The sequence below is a fragment of the Varroa destructor genome, unplaced genomic scaffold (assembly GCF_002443255.2).
Source record: "Varroa destructor unplaced genomic scaffold, Vdes_3.0 BEIS01000003.1, whole genome shotgun sequence".
Classification (NCBI taxonomy): domain Eukaryota; kingdom Metazoa; phylum Arthropoda; class Arachnida; order Mesostigmata; family Varroidae; genus Varroa; species Varroa destructor.
The window spans coordinates 48457084-48473505 of NW_019211456.1; the positions used below are offsets into that span (position 1 = coordinate 48457084).

General features: G+C 39.1%; 1 protein-coding gene across 2 annotated transcripts; it reads left to right on the forward strand.

The window, feature by feature from the left end:
• The first annotated feature begins 101 nt into the window (after window positions 1-101).
• On the forward strand, window positions 102-15242 carry Kap-alpha1 (karyopherin alpha1). Of its 2 annotated transcripts, none has more exons than XM_022800641.2 (7): window positions 102-309; window positions 2019-2188; window positions 4627-4783; window positions 4962-5201; window positions 5545-5881; window positions 6136-6541; window positions 8043-15242. In XM_022800641.2, the coding sequence occupies exons 2-7, from the start codon at window positions 2030-2032 to the stop codon at window positions 8346-8348; spliced, it is 1605 nt and encodes a 534-aa protein (XP_022656376.1). In that variant the 5' UTR covers window positions 102-309; window positions 2019-2029; the 3' UTR covers window positions 8349-15242. The 2 variants fall into 2 exon arrangements, with proteins under 2 accessions (XP_022656376.1, XP_022656378.1); XM_022800643.2 differs by lacking the exon at window positions 102-309 and adding an exon at window positions 358-1059.
• The last annotated feature ends 1180 nt before the right edge of the window (window positions 15243-16422 follow it).

Consider the following 16422-nt stretch of genomic DNA (forward strand, 5'->3'; position numbering starts at 1 on the left):
TTAAGCAATAGAAATTTGGCTAACAATCCAAGCATTACTATAAATTCATGATGGACTCCACAGTTGTGGTACACTTTGTGGTACGTTCGATGTTCGCGAGAACAGCGGGCAGCTGCTACACTTGCCGTGTACTGCCAATGGACTGCCTCATCGCCTGCTAGCGCAAGCCTGCTTATCATCACGTTAAAATAGAAAGGAAGTACAACCTCGACAATTGCCAGGTTTACGACGGAGCGTGGTGCGATCCGTGATTTTCGTATACTGGAGAGTCAATCAGCATTGAGTCGGTTCGGCTGCTGCAGCAAGTGGGTAAGTTAAATGTGCGAAGATGTGTTTTACATCAAACGGGACACGAAAGATTGAGTATGACTTCAGTGTGCATAGGAATCGTCTCTTACGTGTGTGTACGTGTAGAGATTTGAGTCAGTCAGTGTTACAACGCGTCTTATTGTGCTATGATGTATACAGGCTTAAACGGATCGCATATCCTCTGTTCTGTAGCAGCAATGAACTACAAGCCGCGACACAACGAAAATATCACATGGCGATCGTTCGGGTCAAAAAATGGGTCATTAATGCAAATTAGTAATCTAGGAGTACTCATAACGTGTGCCATTCATAAGGTATGCATAAATGGTACATGCTACAATCTGAACAGTGTCCTGCTATGATTGTGGTAGTTCCTAAGCGAGCAAGCTATTAGCGCACAATCGCAAAATATAGCAACAGATAGCGCACATCGGAAGATTCGATCCGCTAATTGTATTCCCTAAGTACCCAGCCGCGTTTTAAGCTTGAGTGCAGCTGTAGCTTTGATTGTTTGCGCACTATTGGGCACGAGTGTGTTAGGTAAGCTCGTGTGTGCGTGGTAAGTGAGATATCGCTTTTTCGACGATGTTGTTAAATTGGCAATCAGCTGTTATGTTAGCGCCGTTGAGCTGGCTGGATGTCGCCATTTTAAATTCTGGAGATGAACAGGACCGCAGCACGATAATCCAAGAAAGACCTCTCGGACCCAATAGTGGCCTACGAAATCGACAGCATATATATAATTGCCAGGTGCTTGTTTTGTTCTAGATAAAACTTCGCGCTTTAGACGTGGTTTAAGCAACTTCCAGTTAAGAATTAAAAAAATATTAGTTACCCCGCTTACACTATAAACCTGACGAGGTAAATAATGTAATATTGTGTTTATAAGATGGCTACAGACAACGAAAGTATCAAGCTAATATAATATTGTGTTTATAAGATGGCTACAGACAACGAAAGTATCAAGCTATCATACTTTTCTCAGGTACCAGCTTTGCCCCTTTCTTGCTGATGTTGAAAAATTCAATCTAGAAAATTATAAGCATGCTCGAATCCGATTACTTTTGTTACAACATCTATAGACTATAATATCAACTTAGGCGCAGAGTCTTCTAACTTCAAACATAAGCTATTCGATAGTTAAATAGTATATTCTTCAAACATAAGCTGTTCGATAGTTAAATAATATATTCTTGAATGAATGAATCAACAAGAAGCCGCAATATAGGCAACTTCGTGTTGCTATTGATAACTTTAGATTCATACCTCGTATGTGGAGGTCTAGACATCGTTTTAAGTACCTTACATAATTTATGGGTAGAATTCATTAAGGAATTCACAGCGTTTGCTTCACCGTAGGACTATTTTTCGAATTTCGTTTTGAGCTGCTGACGTCATACTTTTGCCCGTTGTTTGAAAAAAATTAAGCCAACAATTTACATCTCTAAACTTTGTGAAAAAATTGAATAAGGTAACTTATCTTTATGACAACTAGCACTGTTTATTGCGGATGATCGTTTGAGATTTTTGAGAAAGAAGTAGAGGAGGTAGTGTTCATACCACTACAACAATTCAGATGACCTGAAATGAAATAACGGATAGCACAAGATAAGGTTATTATATATATATATATATAATATATAGAAAATCTTGTATAACGGGTGGTTTCTTCGTGGCAATATTTCATAAGTGCTATGGTTTATTTTCAGACACTGTTAACATGAGTTACGGCGGAGGCCAAGACCAAAAGCCCATTCACCGTGCTTACAAAAATCATGGTGTCGACAACCGTGAACTGCGTCGACGACGAAATGAAGAGGGCGTTCGGCTTAGAAAAGCCCAGAGAGAGCAGGCCATGCTCAAAAGAAGAAATCTTCAAGTAAGAATTTGTGTTTAGTCTTCAGCTAGTACAAATTTAAGTAAATATTACTGTCAGTGGTTAACTCTGTGATAACGGCTCATTTATGATAAGAAGACACGACATTTATCAGTTTTATTTAGAACACTTCGTCTAGCAAATGTGAAGACTTTCGAAATAGGATTGAGTAGAACACATGCGTAATTGTTGGATATACATGTATAAGGAGAAATGTTACGACATTGTTGGATATTCATATATGAGCATAGGATATACATATATAAGCAGAAACATTACGACATTGTTGGATATACATATATAAGACATTTCGACATTGTTGGATATACATATATAAGACATTACAACATTGTTGGATATACATATATAAGCATGAACAGTACGACAACCCCTCTGGGCTCATAACGTCCGGATTTCCGCTATGCGTTAAAACTGCCGTTCTGCGCCATTGTCCGTACAAATGTTACTATGAAAGCGATATCTTCGTGCGCCAGAAGTGGAGTCCTCACTACGATCGAGACAGCCCGGAGCTGCCAGCAAGAGGTTCCGCCCGCGGCTTTTGAAAAATTTGTAACAACCTGAATGCCAACTCTTGCCGTGATAGCGCAGTACGTGTCTTCCCCCTAAACTTAAGTCGAATCGGCGTACACACTTCGTTTCTTACTGGAAGCCAGTCGTCTGAGGTAATACCCAACGGCTTAAATGCTGGATGCAAAACACAATTTTTGAATGTTTGACGGAATTAACCCTCATTTGGTCGCATGGCAGCCTTCTAGGAAACGCGGGCGAATCTCGGCTGCTAGATCATCAATATTAGTAGTAATATTGTCCCAGCCTTCGTAGGCTACAATAGAAGTTCCGGCTTTGAGGCAAATACTGGGTTTGAGTTCGTCGGTGACAGTCTCTCATTCAAAGAAGACGTGGCTAGAAGTGGCTACCAGAGCTCACATACTAGTGATTGTTAACATCGTCCTGCAATTCTGGCTTCCCTTGAGGTAACACAAAGGCTGCTGTAAGTTTGCATAAAAGATCCAGAGACTTTTTTCTAGCGCACAGTGATTTCGGAGCTTAAACACACTGATGTCTAAATCTACGTGCAATATCCCATAAATAAATCCTTAGTGTCTTCGTCTATCGATCTCGCACCGCAAGCTATTCGAATAACGTTCGTCGCCTGGCATGCAGAGAACACATATGTAAAGGGCAAAGCATTAAAATTTGGGGAGCCTTCTGCGGTGAGAGCATGCATTCATCTGCTATTTTTAATACCAAAAAAGTCAGTACTTTTTGACCTAAAGACAACAAACTCCTGGCGACAGGAAGTACGTTGTTTTTGGAAGTTTAGTCAAGACCACCTATTATGCAATGCCGTTAAACGCGGGAAAAACTTTCTATTATTATCTTGATGGATTACCGCATATCAGCAGTTTACGATATCGAAAATACAAAAGCGACTAAAAACCAGCAACTACAGCGCAACAGAAAATTACCTCAGAAAAAAAACCTCTGAAAATGAACGGTGCAACCTAGAGTTAGTTTCTGATAATTTCGACTATGGCTTTGGTGAAGGAGTTAGATATACCATCCCACGAATTGTTTATTAACGCCTCAAACACATAAAATTTTTTTCAGTGTTTATGTTCTGAGTCATTACGTTACCTTGCTTTTTCCAGAAAAAATTGACGTATCACCAGAAGTTGCTAACTATTGGGCAACCGTGGATAGTTGGAGTACCTGAACAACCGTATGGGACCATATGTCTCCCAACAAAATGAAGCACTAGCTCAAACCAGTTAATTAGTGTTGCTAATTAGTGTTGTTGAGAATACAAGCATGTTCTGTAATGAGCATGTTTTGGAAGAGCTCAAATTTGAACTTGTTGAATACTATGTATCCAGTGTTATTGAGCGTGAGTTTAAGTCATAAACTTCGACATACTCAGTTATTCTATCAAAGGGAGGTTCGCACGTTTACAATGGGAACATTTGGAACGAACTTATGAATGGTTTAGGTCCTAAAGTTGTAGTTGTTGTAGATGTGATTATATTAAATGTGACATTTATTCAACATTTCCTAGTACATGCAAGGAAATTCATTGACAGGTCTGTTATTATTCAAATACAGAATACAAAAAAATATTGAATTTAGATCCCCCCACCCTGTGGAGTTTTGGCTATTGCATAGTAAGCCCCCTCCCTGTAGAGGTTTAGCTATTGCGTAGTCAGCGATAAGTTCTATCTCGGTTTACCTGTCGGGCGATCTGTATTTCAAAAAGACGGGATTATCTCGAGCTACAAGATAACTTCTTGTAAGAGGTCGAAACGCCACGCCTATGAATGGCTCTTTAATTCTTAGATTATCAGTGTACCCGATTTATCTGTCTATCTTAATAGGAATGCAATATTTGTGGTTATCGTTATAATGGCATTATATTTTTTTAGGAAGAGGTTGAAGTTGAAGAGGCTGAGTCCATGTGTGGTGACCAGACAACCGCTACTGAGGAAAGAGTTACCCCAGAGATGGCGCAGGGACTTTTTGCCCCTGATCGAGCCCTGCAGCTTCAATGCACTCAGCGATTTCGCAAACTCCTTAGCAGAGGTATGATTTTCTAAATGCAAATTAACTATATTAAATATGAACGACGACACGGACGAGTACAGCGTAAGCTATTTTCGGCTATAAATTTTCACCCGATTTTTTTTCAAATAGATCCAAATAAGTCCAGAGTTTCCGAGTGACCTCGTGGTGTTAACGATAATGTTGTCTGAACTTACAGAGCCTAATCCGCCCATTGATGATGTGATCGCTTGCGGAGTTGTGCCGCGGCTCGTTGAGTTTCTTAAATGCTCAGATCAGCCCCAATTGCAATTTGAGGCCGCTTGGGCTCTGACAAATATAGCATCGGGCAACGCGTCACAAACAAAAGCCGTCTTGCAAGCTGGCGCAGTACCCATTTTCATCAAACTGCTGGACTCTGATAGTGATGAAGTGCAAGAACAGGCTATATGGGCGCTTGGTCAGTATACGTTGCGAACATTTTTGAAGTCCTAGAATAATTTATGATTCGAAACTGTATGAATTTACATTTTTACACTGGTCGTCATTAAAACCGACGTCGTCATTATGTATGTATGTGTTCAGTATCAGTTGAAAATACTATACTATGGTAGATAGCCTTTTTTGATATCCTATATCTAAATTGTCACGTACATTAGCAATATGAGGGGTGTAGTAAAATGCTAAACAAATGTATTTTTCTCTCCCTATATATATATTATATATATTTGCCGGAAATAAGGTGAATAGACAGTTGTCATGCGGCCCTTTTAAACTAATGTGCAATGTTTTAAATTAAACAGGTAATATAGCTGGTGACGGACCCAAATGCCGAGACTATGTCATAGAGCAAGGCATGCTTGCCCCTCTAATTCGATTTATCGAAAACAGCCAGAAAATCACCATGACCCGTAATGCTGTGTGGGCGTTGAGCAATCTTTGTCGAGGTAAAAGTCCTCCGCCAGCATTTGAGAGTGTCCGTGCAGCTTTACCTTTACTTGGTAATTTATTATATTCCAAGGATGCTGATCTGTTGGCGGACACGTGTTGGGCGCTTAGCTACCTTTCCGATGGTCCCAATGAGAAGATCCAAGCGGTTATAGAAACTGGTGTCTGCAAACGACTTGTCGAACTTCTTGCGTGAGTATAGACTACAGTTTGTTAAAAGCATTTTGTCACACGTCACATGTCTCTTTTGAACTTCTCTCTACGTTTAACGTAACCACATCATATTGGCATTTTTGGGGAGAGGATCTTACATTTTCACATGGTTTGTATCCATTTGGTAAGACTCTCTTTATAAATTTGTTAAACCGTTGCCTCATTGTCACTCATATTCTCGATTAGTCAGTCGGATCTTACACAATGGCAAATCATGCTCGGTTTGTTTACAGCCACGTAAACCAGAGTGTGGCATCGGCGGCCTTGCGCGCGGTGGGAAACATCGTAACTGGTGATGACAACCAGACGCAGGTTATCCTGAGCCACAACGCCCTGGTCTACCTGGCGCACCTTCTAGGCTCGCCCAAGGAGACTATCCGCAAGGAAGCTTGCTGGACGCTGTCCAATATAACTGCTGGAAATCGAGATCAGATCCAGGCAGTGATTAACGCAAATATTATACCTGCTCTTATTGATATTCTAAGAACGGGCGAACTGAAAGCTCGTAAAGAGGCAGCGTGGGCTGTAACCAACGCTACGTCTGGTGGAAGCCCTGAGCAAATTCGTTACATGGTATCGCAGAACTGTATCCCGCCGATGTGCGACCTTCTGGCTATGTCCGACCCTAAAATTGTACAGGTGAGGTTTTCATGAAAAATGAGTTTCAACTTGTTTTCTAAGTGAAAAATTCATGATTTTTAAAATTTCGAGATCTCATATGTTGTGAACGCAGTTTCTAACGGAGGATCGCTTCATGACTGTGCATAGTAGCGTATCAATTCGGAACGGAGGATCGCTTTATGACTATGTACAATATCGTATCAAATCGGGTAATAGTTCAAACTCACTGTCCGCAGTCGGTAATGCTTACTACTCTCAAAATTTGATAGGTTTAGCAATTTTTCTGGGTCTGCTCTTGGTTTTACCCAGCTTTCTTTTTGATACTTGCTGACAACCGAAGATCAACAATTACGTCTAGCACTTACTCTTAACAAGAAACCTATAATATTGTGCGCGCAACTGAGTTCATTAATTCTTTTAATAAAGAGTCCGCTTTTCCATTGATTTAACTAACCCCGAGTCATAAGAGAAAAAAGACACTTCTTCTCGGTCCGTCGGGTACACACCAACGGGTGTCCTGTTTCAGCCATTCCTGCACGAATTTCGCTACTTTTGTTCAGTTTCCCACTGAAATGTTACAGCTGTTCAAATACTACAAAGTCTGTTCATTCCACATCCAGCCCAATTTCACCCAAACTCTAGCTCTAATATAGATTCTTTCAGTTCCAATTACCTCGTTGCAGATCTGCAGAAATCTTTAATCACCGTTTTGTTGCACTGATCCCATGTTTTCAGTGGAATGTCTACTTCATAGTAATGGTGTAGCCTTGTACCGAAACTAATCTGTCATTCCACTGTGCGACTGCTGTTATTTAAAAAAAAATCCTACTTTACCTCAGAAGATATACACATGTGTTATTGGTTAATCAGCCGATTCACCTAGGTGATCAGCTTAAGGAACCTGACCAACAAATTTAAATCCCAGTTTAGGTGCAGACCTACTTGACATAATAATTCCATCACCAAATTATTCTGCGTATATTATTTGAATGCATTTCTGATCCAAACATTGTCCTGGACTTAACCTGCTTTCCCAGCGCGACTAATCCATTTCACAACCGATTTATTAAACGATATGCGTATCAGATTGAGCTGTATAGAAACTGTTCCTAAATTATCAACGGTTGCCGAACAAATATCCCATAAAGATCACATTTGTTATAAACAGTCGTACGGTGTAAAGAAAAAAAAACATTTAAAGTTTCAAAGTTAAAGATACAGCGCATTACAGAATGAACCAGTACTAGCTCAACAAAAAAATAAGACTAAATCAAGAATTTTGCATAGGGTATTTCAAGAAACCAGGCAAACACAGATAGAGGCGTATTACCAATTAGATTAGGAACCAGTTACTTGCCATGTATGATGGATCTAGACTTTATAATCAACGAGTAGCAACGCCCGGATTCTGAAATTTGAAATAATTTTGCTTTGAAATAATTATCCATAAAACCGATATAAGCGCATTACTCAAACAATTACTAATTGATCTCTTGTTCGATTCCCGGTTTTATTTTAGGTGGCTTTGCTCGGTCTGGAAAACATCCTAAAACTTGGTGAAAACGAAAGCATAACGTCAGGCACCAATCAGTATGTGCTGGCTATAGAGGAGTGCTATGGCTTGGATAAGATTGAATTCCTGCAGACGCATGACAATATAGACATCTACCAGAAGGCATTTGAGATGATCGAACGTTTCTTCTCTGCCGACGACGATGAAGAAGACGTCGGATTAGTTCCGGAGATCGACCCCAACCAGGCCGACCAATTTCAGTTTGGAACACCCGAGCAAACGCCTGGCAGGCACGGTAACTTCAAGTTCTGACCGGACATGACCTGCCTCGTGTAGCTCGTTGGCGCTATTGTCGCTAACGTAATATAGCGCCGTCCCGTTGGTACACGCAGAAAGCTTGCAAAGTCGACTTCGACTATATCTCTATACGCATATATTTTCGGTAGCGGTCGAATTAAGCAGGACTAATTAAGCAAGGCCGCCGCCATGCCATACATATGAGGCGAACACGATGAAAAAAGACGTTCTTGTCGGTTCAAGCAATGTCGACGAAATAGAATTACATAATATCGCGAATTATTCTATCTCTACTATAATGATAATAGGCATATGTTGTAGTTCCCGTCCCGCTGTTTGTAGAAGAGCATTCGCGGTTCATCGTCTTAGAATTAAGAGCAAAGAAATATGGGCGCGGCGTTTCAATAGAACTGCTGAACTATTAAGGAAAGGATCACCGGAAAACTGGAAAACTGATAAGCAAAGAGAGAGAAGACAAAGAGCAAGAAAAAAGACCATGCCTCCTCCTCAAAAACAGCAACAACAGCTACAATGACAACGACAACAACAAGTAGAAATTGTTTTACAGAGCATACAACATGTGTAAGATAGTAAAAGTGGGAATACTCATCGGTACTTCAACGACAACGCTACATGGACAACAGTTACGCCGACAACAACAACAGTAACAGGACAACTACGATGACGACAACAACAATGATAACATTGATAAAAACTACAATGGCAACAAAAGAACATAAGTTAAAACTATAACAACAATAACAACAACAACAGCAACAACAACAAAGTACAGAGCAACAACAAAAACAACAAACAATTAATAACAACATCTACAGTGACAGTAGGATTATACAATAATAGAAACAAAGGAACAATCGCAAAGACAGAAGCGTATGAGAGAAAAGGAAACCAGTGACCATAAGGCGCGATATATGTATAGGAAATGACTTCAATGCGGTGGAACAACAGCACAATAGAAGTAAACGCAAGATGCGATGAGAGCGCCCACATAATCCCCGTCAGATGTTCGTTGACTGTACGGTCAACAGTAACAGTAAGTGTAATATCTCGTTTGATCGTGACGAGGGATATCGGATGGTTAGCATCGTAACCCCCCTCTATCATAATAGTAATAACAATAACAGCTGTTCCGTGGAATCTTGTCGACTCTAAGACAAAAGGATACGGAATGAACGAGAAATATAAGTGAGAGTTTACATGTGTGACAATAATAGTAATGACGGTTATTATATTAGCAAAGTGATCATGGCGATGTTATCGTGAGGTGCGATGGTTAGCTTTACAGGCAGCCATCGTAATATGAAGGAATTTTTCGAAAAGGGTGCGCATGTGGAGATAGGTAGCAAACCTGTATACATGTGTGAAAATAGAAGAGGGAAAACAAGTGGGCGGAAGTGCGGATGTGCAAAAAATGAAGTAGGAACGTACGAAAAACAAAAATAGAGCAGAATACGACACGTTTAGAATAAACAAATGGTGACACTAAATGGCATCAGAAAGTCTATTCAAACGAACATGACGTGGAAAGGAAAGGAAATAATACATTGAAAGGATGATAATACCATGTAAGAAGAAATACAAGTTAAAGTTTACTACTAGTAATAATAATAATAATAATCATCATCATACTAATCCTACAAGTACTACATTTACAACATACATTCTTACACGATCGGGACACACAATGTTACACTTTACATAACATTTTGGTCCACATCACTGGTTGACCGTCGATGACACGAGACACATCTATTGTATGATTATATACATATATAAATAATATATACACTCCTGATAGCAAAATGTCCCTGTTAACCTGGTTTTGCTCAGGCTCAAGTTTTGGCCTGGGAATAAGGTTTGCCCCTGCTAGCTGCCTCGTTAGTGCCACAACAAATGGCAAATGATGAATGCAAAAAGGCTTGTTTTTCTCTTGCAGTAGCGAAAATCAGCGACCATAATCTGGGACGTTGAGTGAAAGAAAGACACCTAGTGGGGCGAAGTAGGAGACAAACATGAATAATTTACGAGGGATTGTAAACAGTTTATCTCTGTATGTAAACAGACAAGCACATTTTCATATACAAAATCAAGCAGCAAGATACTGTGGCTAGTACAGCTAACAGTTAAGCTTAGTTCTACTAGAGTAAAAATAACGACTGCTGCTACCATGAAACGTTGGTACGTTTTACGTTACGTACGGTTTACATTACAGCATCACAAATCATAACATAGCAATGGCAGTTTCGGCTCACTTTTCAGTATCCTATCACGAAGTACGTACAAAAAACATTACTGATACTGAAAAAAAAGTTAAGAACCCCGTGCAATAGAACTCAGGTTGGGTTGCGTCTAGAACATTACGGTACCGAGATGGTGCATACCGATATCGGCAATTACTACATCCCCCGGGTATGTATCAATATTAATTAATGTTTGCATTTCGAGCGTTACTATTGCCACATTATAGTGGTTGGTTACAGGGACATGATTAGCATTATTAATAATAATCATAGTACAATGATAACTGTTGCACGGTGAACAGTTCTTTTCATTAATCGATTGGTCGAATCACGCCCGACACTCAACTGAACGCTGAAATAAAATAATTATACAAAAGTAGCAATAATCGTCGTGCCCTTGATCTCTCAGGAAACCAGATCACATGTACACACATATATGGAAAACAAATATTTATACCAAACAAGCGAGCGAAGTCTTTTCGACAAAACCATTTAATAATAATGATGATAATGATAGCGATGATCTGCGCAGAACCCACTTCCTATAAAGTAATCTAAAACCACGTTCACAGTGAATTCTCAAAACGAGTTGTAGTGGAACTTCGGAAAAATTTAGCACAATTAACATGACATCACGTAGGACTAAAACACACCATTACGAGGGCGACGACGACGACGACGACGAGCAAGACGAAGACAACAGCGAAATAATGACGATGAAGCGACAACAAAGACGGCAAAATGGAAAAACCAAATAACGACAAAAGCAGCAGTCAACATTTAAACAAAAGTGACCTTTTCTTCTGTAGTTGCTGCTAAGATTTGTCCATTCGTTGAGTAGGCGTTTTCGTTGGAGTTTTTGTGCTGAGTGTAGATGTTTGCGTGGAAATGTACGCACAAGGTGCTACACTCAATTCAATGCTAGCAGTAACTATGTCTACAGCAACGATGAAGATACGAGCAGTAACAACAAACGCAACATTATTGATAGTGTCCATTACTCACCATCAAATTATTATAATATGAACAACAATAGCAAGAAGCATTAGAAATAGTAATACGGCGTCAACGATGACGAGGACAAAAACCATAACAACAATAACAATCAATGAAAACCACAGCACCCACCCACCTACCACAAAAACAACCACCACAATCGCCACCATGCCAAAAGTGGTTCTGTGATATTTAGATAAATGATAACAAGAATTACTACCTCTGTCATAATTATTATTATTATTAATATTATTATTATTATTATTATAATCGTGAATTTCGTGGCTCGAGCAACAACAGAGTTGACAGAGTAGTAACGAGAAGGACAGAGGTCGAGATGGCACTTATTATTATTAATAATTTTTTGTGAAGTGATATAGATGACCTTTATAATGATAATTTTTGCACGACTTCTACCATTATTAATACGAAGTACATGGAGGCCTGTACTCTTGCTCTATCCATTCGTCTATATATCTATTTATGAGAGCAATTTTCGCTTATATGGAGAATAGCTAAAGTCATTCAGTCGGTCTGTTGCGCAGTGAGGAAAATAATCGTGGTAATCGCATGGAATAACAAAGCAGATATTCTGCTTACTTACTGTTGTTTTTGAATACTTTCATTGCTACATCATCTCGCGAACAGAAATATAAAATAAATCATATCGAACTGTTGGGCCTGACGGGGGAAAAGGAGGGAGAGACCTATCCGAAACTTTATAATGAATAGGAAATAAACGGGCACACAATCAAAGCCGTGACCAGTGATCTCACGTGGACCCGAGGTATGTTAGATTTTTTTTGATGGTAGGATCTCTACAGCATCGCGGAACAAAATTGCCAGCCGCGACATCCTGCAGATATTTAATATCCTGCAGATATTTTGATGAGAGCGTAGAGGTATTATGCCGTACAGGTGGCAAAATCATCTCAGTGACATGTCCAATATTACGCTGACCGTCAAACCTATTCGTTTGGACGATGTGCGCAAGGCTTGAGGATACAACCATTACGGGAATGATATTGCTTGGTCTCTGCATACTTTGGTGTCCCAGTCCCACAATTTGTTAGCTTAGTGGGATTAGTAGCGTGTATATTGACTCTCCCTCCTTTAAAGTCGTAGGACTAGATAGGTTATATTTAAACCAAGATCTACGTCCGTACAACAACTGCGATTAGTGGACGAAATGATGGGGGGGAATAGAATTTTTTGTCTTGATTGCTACTTTGACCTTTGTATTAGTATTGGCGAAAGTATGCCTTTTGCGCAGTGTGAGAATGATTTAGTCTGTCAACAATGACAACATAATTGTTACGAAGTTATTGTTGACTTATCAATGGGGTAGAAAGGGTTTTAGGTTTATGACGGTAGTGTTATAATGGGAAAATCGATAGTAAAATGGAAGCCATAGTTAGGCTAGGCAATTAGATGTAAATGTGTGGATAAATATTTAGAATTGGCTATATATGAAATAGTACGACGACTTGTATTAAGGGGGCACCGCTTATACTTATTTGAGGCTGCTTAAATTTGCTCCATTCCGGACCATCCAAAAAAGTTATTAACGAAAGAAAAAAGTTATTAAAAAAAAAGAGAAATTATTATTAAAGCAAACATAATGTTTGCTAAAAGTTATGTAATTCATCAATTGGTTTAAGCAGATATCGACAGGTCCTATTTAAATGAAAGGTAAAGACTACTTCATAAATGATTGTTCAGTTTTATTAATAGCTCGCTTAAGTCAGGTCAAGTTTTGAGGAATAGGGTAGAGTTACGATGTGATGTAGATATATTATAGATATGTGTATTTAGGATCAAAGAGTATGTTAATTCAAGGAAGAGATTGAAGCTGTTAATAATCAAGAGCCCGGCATGGTAAAACAGACAGACATCGAAAAAAAAATGCTACACAACAGGAACAGTCACAACAACTGTTCATATACGAGTTAACGGCGGTAACAACAACAACAGCAGCAGCAGCAGCAGCAGCAGCAGCAACATCCATAAAAATAACAATAATATATACAACGTTACTCTAAACAACCATAATAACGCCAACTACAGTGATAACGATATCAATGGAAATAACCATGTACGCCTTATTTATACAATCAACATCCTCCAAAGAAGGGTCACCAGACATTATACAGGTTTAATAGTATGAAGCGGTTGAGCTCCGAGAGAACTAGCCATTTAAACAAACTAATAGATTTTGACGGTGCGATCGAAATAAGCAGTTCAACATCCTGAATAACCATGTCTGGCGTTCGTGCGCTACAACAACAATCTAGAAACAGTAATATAATGCTTAATCGAGTAAGTAATAATATATAAAACGCGTCATAAAGTACGCCACTCCTCGACGATAACAGTAGGAAAAATTGCAAAAATATGAAACTGACCACCAACGCATGCCATACAGAACAGGTATAGTACATCAGGTCAAACAAACAACAATAGCAGCGGCTTACGACAGCATCAACAAGCGACAGCAATAACAAAACCTTTGATACGGATACCAGTGGCAGTATACAATACAGCAAGTAACCAACAACAACAAACGTTCGTAAAAATCAAACAAAATGGTTTCACAAGGATAACACTGACGTTAATGACAGCAACTGTGACAAACATTATAACAAGGACAAAGAACAATAGCGACAAGGACAACAACAATGGTAACATTAAAGCAAAGACGTGTTACAACCCGAAGCTAACACAAAATCAAGTAGTCACTCAGCCAATAAAAAGAATGAAACCCTATGACACATCCAATGAAACAGGCAACAAAAACGATAGAACTAATAGTCACAGACACTCGTATTACATTTTCACCCACAAAAGAGAAAACGGAAGCAGCCACGGAAGCATGTTTACTAAATAGAGAAAAAATAAAGTTTCGAGGCATCGATTACCAGCAAAAACAGTGATGACGCAGACGAAACGATGGTTAAAACAGCTACAAGAGTGGCAACTATAGAGTAAAACATGGATAGAAATAACGAGAGGACACCAATAGGGGGGAGGAGGTGAAAATATAAAATTGAGACGGAGGCAGCATTAGACACTTGTCGATACTTTCCGACGAATGCACTGACGTAGAATTTGATCATGAAAATAAGAAACGTGGACAACGGGAGTAGTATAAGCTAAATAAGTTAAAACTGAGTGGATTAACATGAGCAACATATATATGAAGATTGTCTTGACAATAGACACCGTCGATGACGATAATGATGATTTTTGCTAAGGCGAAACTGCAATGAGATAGTGGTATAGTTTTCAGAATATCAAAGCAAGCATCTATCCCATAACTTCTGAGAGATATGGAAGAAAATAAAAAAAAAACAAATATAGTTGCAAAAAACGATTTTTAACGATTATCCTCTAGTTACGCTGTACGCAGAAAGCTAAGCGATAACATAAGCTATGATGACACCAGCGGCGGCGGACCATTACCAGAAATATGGCTGAATTCACCGACATGAAAAAATTCGTCTTTCCGGATTTGCTCGGATGGGTTTCGAACCATAAAAACAAAAAACTGACGTTTGGATTTATCCGAAAGCCGATTGGGCTTGTGTACTTCCTTTGATTGATATGGTGTTGGAAATTTGCGAAAATAAAGGATTAGATACTGGATATAAGACATACTTGTTTTTTTCGCTTACAAACAGAATGATCAATAAGATTATTAAAATGAAAATTGGTTTTTTAGCGCTACACACAGTTTGTTTTCTTCGATTTCGTTCTCGGTTTTTGCACAAAATAGTATGAAAACACTTTTTGAATATATAGCGTTTTATAAAACGAGTCTTAGAAAGCTAAGTTCTGTGGAATCTTTGCCGGATGGCTTATATTTTAACGGCTATTTTGAAGGGAAAACCCTTACTGCACCTAACTTCAAGCGGCAGGGATCTTAGCGGACTTCACAAGGTATTGTGAAATCACTAACACGGTAACTGATTTCAAAAAAATTGATTTCTGATGGCACAATTATTGATTTTATTCAACGTAAAGCCGTTTAAGCCATCGTGATGTACACATTGATTCACTGGTTTCAAGTTTTTTTCACTGGTTTTTTTAACACAAGTTAGACTCTATTTCCACAAAATGACCGTTTGTCAACAATTAACTCATTGACTTCTCAAGCCAAAGCAATTGGAATGGTACTTACTAAAAAAAAAAACACTCGAAATTAATTTCAGTGAACAGCCGGCGTGCAGTTGTAAAGGTATCCTATTGTGTTGGCTGCCATTCTTAAAACTTAAATGGAATCTCTGAAAACACAAAGATGTATGCGAAGATCGTTCGTTGCTCAGGGTAATTTTGTTCTTATAAGGACAATATGTATTGTCCCTGTAAGAACAAAATTTACGTTGTTATATTCACAGGTTTATATAATCTATTATTCGACACTGTTTTCCTCGATTCAGGTTATGAGTGAAGTGTGCGTATAAGATCGTGCGTTGCCGTCTAGTAGCCACACCTTCTACTGTAGACTGCCGTATCACACATTCACGAGCCCCTCCAAAAATTCGAAGTGTCTGGCAGTACTGATTCTTTTATTTCGGAAACATCTTATAATTTTTGTTACAAGGGTCTGATGTCTGAGGTCTCTGATGATGTCTGAGAGTCGGCTTATGCTTAAACCTATTCAACACTGGCACCAGAGATGCTTTTTCTTTTGTTAAACACTATTCTTTCGCTTTTCTAGGGCTCCGATGTTCCCCATGCGGATTTTTTACTGGTAATGACTGCGCGAAATACCTTTAGTTGTACATCACACAACTTTCGACTTATTCTGGACGTAGTTCGTGTAAACTTCT